Here is a 10,413-nt window from a genome sequence, read left to right on the forward strand (position 1 = left end):
ACGCTCGTCTTAAAACGGCCTGTCTGAAAATGCTGGTTCCAAGTAAATCAATTTATCATTTCAATTTTACACCAATACCTAAATTATGGGTGAAAAAGTGGCTTTGAGTTTCAACAAAATTTGCACGTTTCTGACAGTGAACACTCATTTTACGTAATACGCGGTCGCCACCTTGTGCTTGAGATGAGAGGAAGTTTTGAACGGGCATTGAGGTGTTCGAAAACATCGTCCCGAGGCAGCTTCTTCTCGAAGGGAAATGTAGTTTAACATTGAGGTTAGAACTTGATCTGTGGCTCTTCAGTACTACAATTCCCATCATACCTCGTCGCCTTCCCTTGGGTCCAGCAAAATGGCGTCTTCTTGAAGCGTATATTAATCGCAAGTGTTTTGTTTACAAGGCATCACGGTAAGCTTACAATATGTTTAAACACTTGGTTTGAATATAAAAGAAGTGGTTAACATTAGTGTTGTTTCTGATACATAATTCACCCGTTGCTAAATTGCTCTTTCTCTCAAGTGCTAGTTCAGTTGCTCTACACGGTACGCATTGCAACCATTCACCATCTCAAGTGCATTATCACAATGTGGAAATGAAACAGTGGTTTGAAAGGAACTGCTGCGTTTATTTGTTTTGTATCTTAATGACACGGAAGTCACTAGGGAGATGCATAAATGAAGTTCCCTATCGAAAAGACGTGCGTTCATATTGCCCGATCGTGTGTTGCTTGTATTTCACGCTTGCCCGAGCATGCAGCGTTTTAAATGAAATAAGGGTGTAGCTTAACTCTATGCTTCATAGGAATGTTGTCAGATTTCTTTTCGTATAAAGTCAGTGCACTCAACCATCTCCAGGTTTATGCATTCAGATGGCAGCCGATTCCTCAGAGAAGAAAGATGTTGACTCCTCAGGGACCAAAGACAGAGAGCGGAAACACAGCCGCTCACGAGAAAGAGATCGAAAACCATCACCTCCACGCAAACGGCGTCGATCTCGAGAACGCAATCGCTCAAAATCGATCGAAAGGTATCCCAATGTTGATAGGAGCACCTTTAAGAACAGTGATTCTCAACTGCTGGGTTGCGGACAGCTTGTAAAAAAAAAAAAAAAAAAATTAGAAGATAGATGTCTTCTTATTTAGACGATTTTGGTACAGTACCGAGGCGTATGAAGCTCCCAAATGGAACATATTAGGTAAGCGACTGGAAGTGTAGGTGCCTCGTGCTCTAGCCACTAGTTTACTCCAAATACAAATTCAGTAGACCTCAGCCTCTTAAGGTGGTATATCAAATCTATTTGAATCTGTGTTTGAAAATATTATACACTATACATGTGTTTTAATAGGCTATCTTAAAACAAAATATTCTTTATTCGTCATAACATCTACACAAGTGGGTCACAACTTTGCAACAATAGGAAAATGAGGGTCCCAGGGTGGCAACAGTTGAGAAGCACTGCTCACTTTGGCATTTCATATGGCTGTGGTTGAACTTGTCTCCTTTTTTGACTTGCGTGATGACTTCAGAGACCGCCGCATAAAAGACAGGGACAAGGAACGTGACAGAGACAAGGACCGAGACAGAAGTCGGAAGGACCGAGACAGCCATCGGCGTGATAAGGATCGCAGTCGGCGCTCCAGGTACATAGATACGTGCACATCTTTAGGAGACAAAATATTTTTGATGATATTACCATATTTTGGTTTCAGTTTTACTTGAGCTATACACCCCTGCAAATTTTGAAGTAACAGCCATTTTAACCATGCAACCACAGTTTTTTCTCTTGCTTTTATTATCCATTACTATAATGGAAGCAGCATAGTGTTAGTGGAACTGCCACACAGTTCTGGAGTTGGTAGTTCAAATCCAGGATCCAGCATTCCTTTGTGGAGTTTGCACAATCTTCCAGTGCCTGGCTTGGTTTTCCTCTTGTACTCTGGCTTCTTCTAACATTCCTTGCTTCATGGGTTCATTGAAGACTATAAATCAGTGAGAATGTGAGTATGAGTGATTTTGTGCCTATATGTGCCCTGCGATTGACTGGCAACCAGTCCAGAGTGTATCTCGTCTTCTCTTGCTTAAAGTCAGATGGGGTAAGCTCCAGCTCACCTGTGACACTAGTGAGGATCAGTGGTATAGAAAAAAAAATCTGTAGAATAAAACATGCTCTTGAGCCCCTTACAACACTGTTTTGTGATCTCTTCCAAAGAAGTCTCTCACCCAAGTCAAAGGATGCCAAGCTAAAGAGTGAGAAGGACATAAAACCCGAGGAAGAAGATGACAAAAAGAAAAAAGAGAAGGTGCGATCTCGCTGATGATTTTATACTAAAGACTTTATAAGTGTTAAGCCTGTGTTGCTTCTTTTCAGGTGCAGCCATTATCTTTGGAAGAGCTTCTTGCCAAGAAGAAGGCAGAGGAAGAAGCAGAGGCAAAGGTAGGGAGTTTACTGAAAAACACTTGCTCTTAGCTTTTATAGACCCGAAGCGCATTTCTTGCCTCTCTTCCTCACATATTTCCCCTGATTTCAGCCAAAGTTCCTTTCAAAAGCAGAGAGGGAGGCAGAGGCTCTGAAGCGGCGGGAACAAGAGGTTGAGGAGAAGAGGAAGCTGATGGAGGAGGAGAGGAAAAGGAGAAGGGTTTTTCAAGACATTGGACGGAAAATGCTCGGTTTGTCTCATCCTTTGGCTCACTCAGTTACTGTCGTTCATTGCACAGTGGAGGTGTCCGTACTAACCGGTGAAGTGTGTTGCAGAGGATCCACAAGAAAGAGAAAGACGGGAACGACGAGAGCGGATAGAGAGGGAGAACAACGGGAACGAAGAGGACGATGGGCGGCAAAAAATAAGAGAGGAAAAAGACAAAGGCAAAGAATTACAGGCTATTAAGGTTGGACATTCCTCATGCTACATGAATGCATTGTGTCCACCAAGGAAATGTACATGTTTTCATTAGAAATGCAACAGTGATTTAGCATAGAGGTGGATGTTGAGTTTTGGACTTGCTTGTTGAATAGACCTCAAGAGGGTGAGAAGATGCCTAAGGGATGAAGGAAGAGTGTGCTGGTGCCCATTTTCAGACAAAAAGTCAATTTCTGTGTTTCAGCGAGGGGGACACAGCCCACTGCCACCATGGCATAAGAATACAGTAAACCTATATTTACAATTTCATTTATACTTGTGAATGATGGATGTTATTATAGGCAGTTCACCATAAATCACTGTTGCTGCTCCTCTTTAAGACAAGTTTAGTTACATTACCACATACGAGTTGTTTCACGGATTCATTCATATCTCACAGTACATGTCACTTCAACTCAACTGTATTGATAGAGCATTTTCAAACAGCCATCGCTGCATACAAAGTGCTGTACATGGGGCAGCTAACACATATACAACAATAAAGCTATTAATCAGTAACAAAGATGGTAGAAGGCACCAAACGGTAAAACTAAGATCAAATCTGAGTCATGCTGAGTCAAATGCCAAAGAAGACAATGCCCTTGAACCATACATGTAATATAAATAAAGCCATATAAATGTTTCCAAAAAAAGCCGTTGGCTCTAAATCAGAATGTGGAAGTCAGACCTGCAGTGACAATCCACAGTCAGTAAAAATGTTCAATCTTGCAGGAACGTTACTTGGGTGGGATGAAGAAACGCCGCAGAACGCGTCACCTGAATGACAGGAAATTTGTTTTCGAGTGGGATGCTTCTGAAGACACGTCAGTTGACTACAACCCCATGTAAGTCACATTCTCACACTGTATCATTGCAATAGCACATACCTGTATGTGGCAAGATGTGGAAACATTCTACTTTGAAGCAAAAGAAAGCGAGATTCTAGCCATTGCTCTAGCGAGAAGGCTGCCTGGCCGCTGAGCACTGCATCCATCCCCGGCAGCCGTGATAGTGTGCGCATCGCTCAGAAGCGAACGAAAAGCTCAAACAAATTTGATGCAGAAAATGATCTACCCGATTCTTTTAACTTCCATATTTTTAAGGTAATGTACCGGTAGTTTCTTTCTCTCTGTCCATTGTTGGCCTTGGTATCTTAATTTTCAGTTCTAAGTTTAGACTGAGAATTCTCATTTTACCGCAGTTCTAGTCTAGTAAAATATATGCCTGGCCTCAATATAGGTCAACACTGGTTTCAGGCAGGTTACAGGTTTCCCTGTAGCACCCCTGATGATCTCTTAGGGCACACTATTATATTCTGACTGGGAATGACTGGTTGAGGGTACATCAGAAGAATGTGATCAATGTGTTGGTGCCACAGATACAAAGAAAAACATTCGGTGCAGCTGTATGGACGTGGGTTCATCGCTGGAATAGACCTTAAGCAGCAGAAAAGAGAGCAGTCACGTTTCTATGGTGACCTGATGGAGAAAAGGCGTACGATGGAGGAGAAGGAACAGGAAGAGTGAGTAGAGATTTTTGTTTTTGAATGACCTGCCATCCCACCATGACTCCCTCGCCCCAACTCACCCTCTGTCGGGGCACCGTCTTTGCTCGTCCCTGCTCTCAGGACGAGACTGAAGAAGATGCGTAAGAAAGAAGCCAAGCAACGCTGGGACGACAGGCACTGGTCTCAGAAGAAGCTGGACGAGATGATCGACAGAGACTGGAGAATCTTCCGTGAGGACTACAGCATTACCACAAAGGGAGGAAAAATCCCGAACCCCATCAGGAACTGGAAGGAGTATCAGCTGCCAGCACACATCCTCGAGGTCATCGACAAATGTGGCTACAAGGTCAGCATGTCGGCAAAACACTGTAATACAGACTTATGTGCCACTTGTTTTTGGTTTTTTCTTACAGTGATTTTGTCATCATGCCACTATGTTGCATTTATTTACCAACAGCAATTTGTTTTCTTGTTCACATCCAGGATCCAACCCCTATTCAGAGGCAAGCCATTCCTATTGGGTTACAGAACCGTGACATCATCGGTGTGGCCGAGACGGGTAGCGGGAAAACGGCTGCTTTTCTCATCCCGCTGCTCGTCTGGATCACTACCCTTCCAAAGATTGACAGGTGAGAGATACCATGCAGGCTGAAGTGAACTGTGAACAAGTTGCCTTGACGTTGTCATCCCTGCGACTCACACTCGTTCATGGCATCTCATCGGTATAGGATCGAAGACTCGGACCAGGGTCCTTATGCTGTGATCCTGGCCCCGACTCGTGAGTTGGCCCAGCAGATCGAGGAGGAAACAATCAAGTTTGGTAAACCGCTCGGCATCCGTACCGTGGCTGTTATTGGAGGAATCTCCAGAGAGGACCAGGGCTTCCGTCTCAGGATGGGCTGTGAGGTGAGATGCTGCTCGCTTCTGTCTCATATATACACTCTGACACAATTGTATTTTATTAGGAGACACGAGAGATGACAGAGAGTGATGTTTTTAAGAAGACACTGCTCCCCGCTCAGCAAATATACCTCATAGCAATTTTGATTCTATTTCTCGTCTAAACCAGTGGCAAAAGTCTCTGTGATCAATTCCTAGTCGGCTGCTGCAGCAGCACTCCCGATTCTGGGCACGCCGGCAACCACGGCACCGTTATCTTTCTGGGCTGCAGCACAACCGTTTCGCACTGAAAGTGCAGTGTGAAAATGGTTTAACCGTCTGGTAAACCAAACTGGCTGACTCCAGGCTCTGACATCACTCGCTAACTAGACACACGTTGGCACATGAATACACTACTGTACCACTGTGTGTATATGTGTGTGACAACTAGTTTACTTCTTTATAATATCTTTTATTATGTTTTATAATAAAGTATGAGTTTGATTGTTTTTCTTGTAACCCTCCTGTTTTTTTTTCCTGGCTGGAATGGATTAAAAGTATTGAAATTAATTTCAATGGTAATCAGTGATGCAATATACGAATGAGTAAATGAAGTTACAAGCTTGGTCACGGAACGAATGAAACTTGTCAGTCAATGCACTCCATGAATTTAGTTGAATGCGTCTTGTCGATAGGAGGATGATGCTCAGCTAACCAGACGTAATTAGTGTTGAGTAGCTTCTTGTACAGCACACCAACCGTTCACACGTTTCAACAGATTGTTATCGCCACCCCTGGTCGTCTGATCGACGTGCTGGAGAACCGCTACCTGGTCCTGGGTCGCTGCACCTACGTGGTCCTGGATGAAGCTGATCGTATGATTGATATGGGCTTCGAGCCTGACGTCCAAAAGATTCTGGAGTATATCCCAGTGACCAATCAGAAACCGGATACTGAAGAAGCTGAGGACCCTGAGAAAATGACCATGAACTTTGAATCTGGGAAACATAAATACAGACAAGTATGTCAATCTTCGTTGTTGCCGTTTCCGTGCTCCATTGGTCTTCCATTGATTGTTTGATTGCTGTCTTGCAGACTGTCATGTTTACGGCTACCATGCCTCCCGCTGTGGAGAGACTGGCGAGGAGCTACCTGAGACGCGCCGCCGTGGTGTACATCGGGTCCGCGGGCAAACCTCATGAGAGAGTCGAACAGAAAGTGCTGCTCATGTCCGAGGGAGAGAAAAGGTGAGACACTTGACGGAAATGTGCAGCATAGAATTTGCTGCTCAAAGGGCTTTCCAACAACACTTTCGGGGTCATGTGATTTGTGTGGTACAGGAAGAAACTGCTGGAGGTGTTGGCGCATGGTTTCGAGCCCCCCATCATTATCTTTGTCAACCAGAAGAAGGGCTGTGACGTGCTGGCAAAGTCCTTGGAGAAGATGGGCGTAAGTCACTGTGATTTTTTTTTTTTAAACTGTGTACCCTTGCACCACAGATCATGCATTTTGATATGACTCGGGATACAGCCTTCTGGTGAAACGTGATAGAATTTTAAATGTTGATTTCTCTTTTTTTTATATTGGATTTAGCACAATGGGCTTTGCTGTGTGCAGGGAGAACATGTGTGTGCTTACGTGCGTGCGCCCTACTTGTTGCTCTTAAACACGGAGAAAACCACAACCAGAGCCTGTGTGCACTTGTTTCTGTACTGGAAGGAAAGTGGGAATTAGATCTTTAAGTTAGTGTTCCTATTCCTGACTTGAGCCCTTGAATAACTCACTCAGCTCAGCCTTGAGCGGGAAAGATCAACAGCTGGATAAAGTGCTAGGGTTGGCAACAAGTATTTAAAAAAAAATCATTTAGCTTGACTTCGCTAGCTAGCTAGAAGGAGGAGTGGTCAAGTGAAGCAAGGTGACGTTCACCGCCGCCAAAATTTGTTGAGAGGATTCTTTGTTGAGAGGATTGTTTTTACCTCCTTGTCGCTCCAAAATCTTCCAATCTTCGACTGTAGATCTGGTGATTTTTTTGTTGTTTGTTTATATTTCAATTATGTTGTTATCCCATCCATCCATCCATCCATCTTCTACCGCTTATCCGGGGCCGGGTCGCGGGGGCAACAGCTTTAGCAGGGAAGCCCAGACTTCCCTCTCCCTAGCTACTTCTTCCAGCTCTCCCCGGGGGATCCCGAGGCGTTCCCAGGCCAGCTGGGTGACATAGTCACTCCAGCGTGTCCTGGGTCTTCCTCGGGGTCTCCTCCCGGTGGGACATGCCCGGAACACCTCACCAGGGAGGCGTTCAGGAGGCATCCGAATCAGATGCCCAAGCCACCTCATCTGGCTCCTCTCGATGTGGAGGAGAAGCGGCTCGACTCTGAGCCCCTCCCGGATGACCGAGCTTCTCACCTTATCTCTAAGGGAGAGCCCGGACACCCTGCGGAGAAAACTCATTTCGGCCGCTTGTATCCGGGATCTCGTTCTTTCGGTCACGACCCATAGCTCGTGACCATAGATGAGGGTTGGAACGTAGATCGACCGGTAAATTGAGAGCTTCGCCCTTTGGCTCAGCTCCTTCTTCACCACGACAGACCGATACAACGTCCGCATCACAGCAGACGCTGCACCGATCCGCCTGTCGATCTCTCGCTCCCTCCTGCCCTCACTCGTGAACAAGACCCCAAGATACTTAAACTCCTCCACTTGGGGCAAGATCTCTCCCCCGACCCGGAGGGGGCACTCCACCCTTTTCCGACTGAGGACCATGGTTTCAGATTTGGAGGTGCTGATTTTCATCCCAACCGCTTCACACTCAGCTGCGAAACGCTCCAGTGAGCGTTGGAGAGCCCCGTTTGAAGGAGCCAACAGCACCACATCATCTGCAAAAAGCAGGGATGCAATACTGAGGCCACCAAAACGGACGCCCTCAACGCTTCGGCTGCGCCTAGAAATTCTGTCCATAAAGATTATGAACAGAATCGGCGACAAAGGGCAGCCTTGGCGGAGTCCTACCCTCACTGGAAACGATTCCGACTTACTGCCGGCAATGCGAACCAAACTCTGACATCGGTGGTATAGTGACCGAATAGCCCGTATCAGGGGGTTCGGTACCCCATACCCACGAAGCACCCCCCACAGAACTCCCCGAGGGACACGGTCAAACGCCTTCTCCAAGTCCACAAAACACATGTAGACTGGTTGGGCGAATTCCCACATACCCTCGAGGACCCTGCTAAGGGTGTAGAGCTGGTCCACTGTTCCACGGCCGGGACGAAAACCACACTGCTCCTCCTCAATCTGAGGCTCGACTTCCTGACGGACCCTCCTCTCCAGCACCCCTGAATAGACCTTACCAGGGAGGCTGAGGAGTGTGATCCCTCTGTAGTTGGAACACACCCTCCGGTCCCCCCTTTTAAAAAGAGGGACTACCACCCCGGTCTGCCAATCCAGAGGCACTCTCCCCGTTGACCACGCGATGTTGCAGAGGCGTGTCAACCAGGACAGCCCCACAACATCCAGAGCCTTGAGGAACTCCGGGCGGATCTCATCCACCCCTGGGGCCCTGCCACCGAGGAGCTTTTTAACCACATCGGTGACTTCAACCACAGAGATAGGAGAGCCCACCTCAGGGTCCTCAGACTCTGCTTCCTCCAAGGAAGACGTGTTGGTGGGGTTGAGGAGGTCTTCGAAGTACTCTGCCCACCGGTTCACAACGTCCCGAGTCGAAGTCAGCAGTGCCCCATCCCCACTGTACACAGTGTTAGTGGTGCACTGCTTCCCCCTCCTGAGACGTCGGATGGTGGACCAGAATTTCCTCGAAGCCGTCCGGAAGTCGGCTTCCATGGCCTCACCGAACTCTTCCCACGCTCGGGTTTTTGCCTCGGCGACCACCGAAGCTGCGTTCCGCTTGGCCAGTCGATACCCGTCAGCTGCCTCTGGGGTCCCACAGGCCATAAAGGCTCGATAGGACTCCTTCTTCAGCTTGACGGCATCCCTTACTGCTGGTGTCCACCAGCGAGTACGAGGGTTGCCGCCACGACAGGCACCAACCACCTTACGGCCACAACTCAGATCCCGATACTCAGTTATCCCGATACGGTTATAATCATGTTTATACTGTTTCCTCTGTATGTATGACTACAGTATGTTACAATTTATAGTACCTGAGATGTTACAATTTCTCTTCACAGTACAATGCTTGCACACTGCATGGTGGCAAAGGTCAGGAGCAGAGAGAGTTTGCACTTTCCAACCTTAAGGCGGGCGCCAAAGACATTCTGGTGGCCACAGACGTGGCTGGTCGAGGTATCGACATCCACGACGTGTCCATGGTCATCAACTATGACATGGCCAAGAACATTGAAGGTAAGCGCTTTTCCCCCGGTATGTCTTTTGCTGAAGTCAAATCATGTAATTGTCTTCTAACAACCAAACGGAAGCATAAACACAACGACACTTGTTATACTAGACTGCACCATTTTGAGTGCTGTTGTAGTTTGCTTTTATTGGAGTTTTGGTTGGTCCTCTCGAGTAACATTCCATGAATGATTCCTCCCAGATTACATCCATCGTATTGGGCGTACGGGTCGTGCTGGTAAGAGCGGTGTGGCCTTGACCTTCCTCACCAAGGAGGACTCGGCTGTGTTCTACGACTTGAAGCAGGCCATCCTCGAGAGCCCCGTGTCCACATGCCCGCCAGAGTTGGCCAACCACCCGGATGCACAACACAAACCTGGAACCATCTTGACCAAGAAGAGACGAGAGGAGACAATCTTTGCTTGAACCACACCTACAAAGAACTTAACTTGAGGTCTTTTTTAAAATTTGAACTGGTTTAAAATTTGGTAACTGAGAACTTGTCTTGAGAATTCTGTACACGTCACAAAAACAGATCCTCCTCTTGATGATCTATAATGTAAGGGGTTAGAAAGATCCTCATTGGCAGTGCTGGAAATAAGTCAGGATAAGTACAGAACAGGAGTTGACTTCTTTTTTTTCCTCCCCTCATTACCCTTATTTTTTCTGTTTTTACTTTGAAGAAAAATTACCATATACAATTTCAATTATAAGCATTTATAGTAAAAAAAGTTGTCAGTCTTGTGAATAAATAATCAACATATGCATGTTTTTTTTTTG

General features: G+C 46.4%; 1 protein-coding gene across 2 annotated transcripts; it reads left to right on the top strand.

Moving 5' to 3' along the window:
• Positions 1–332: 332 nt before the first annotated feature.
• Positions 333–10,397, top strand: ddx23 (DEAD (Asp-Glu-Ala-Asp) box polypeptide 23). 2 transcript variants are annotated; one of them, XM_086114748.1, is made up of 17 exons: positions 333–406; positions 853–1,024; positions 1,524–1,637; positions 2,207–2,297; positions 2,366–2,431; positions 2,526–2,664; positions 2,750–2,883; positions 3,627–3,739; positions 4,273–4,416; positions 4,522–4,747; positions 4,885–5,030; positions 5,130–5,307; positions 6,059–6,301; positions 6,376–6,527; positions 6,621–6,729; positions 9,468–9,642; positions 9,836–10,397. In XM_086114748.1, exons 2-17 carry the CDS (start codon positions 867–869, stop codon positions 10,057–10,059), a joined length of 2,412 nt encoding a protein of 803 aa, XP_085970874.1. In that variant the 5' UTR covers positions 333–406; positions 853–866; the 3' UTR covers positions 10,060–10,397. The 2 variants fall into 2 exon arrangements, with proteins under 2 accessions (XP_085970874.1, XP_085970881.1); XM_086114755.1 differs by having other exon boundaries at positions 2,210–2,297.
• Positions 10,398–10,413: the final 16 nt, after the last annotated feature.

The sequence above is a fragment of the Hippocampus guttulatus genome, chromosome 1, assembly GCF_054856545.1.
Source record: "Hippocampus guttulatus isolate MCC_2025c chromosome 1, RoL_Hgut_1.0, whole genome shotgun sequence".
In the NCBI taxonomy this organism is placed as follows: domain Eukaryota; kingdom Metazoa; phylum Chordata; class Actinopteri; order Syngnathiformes; family Syngnathidae; genus Hippocampus; species Hippocampus guttulatus.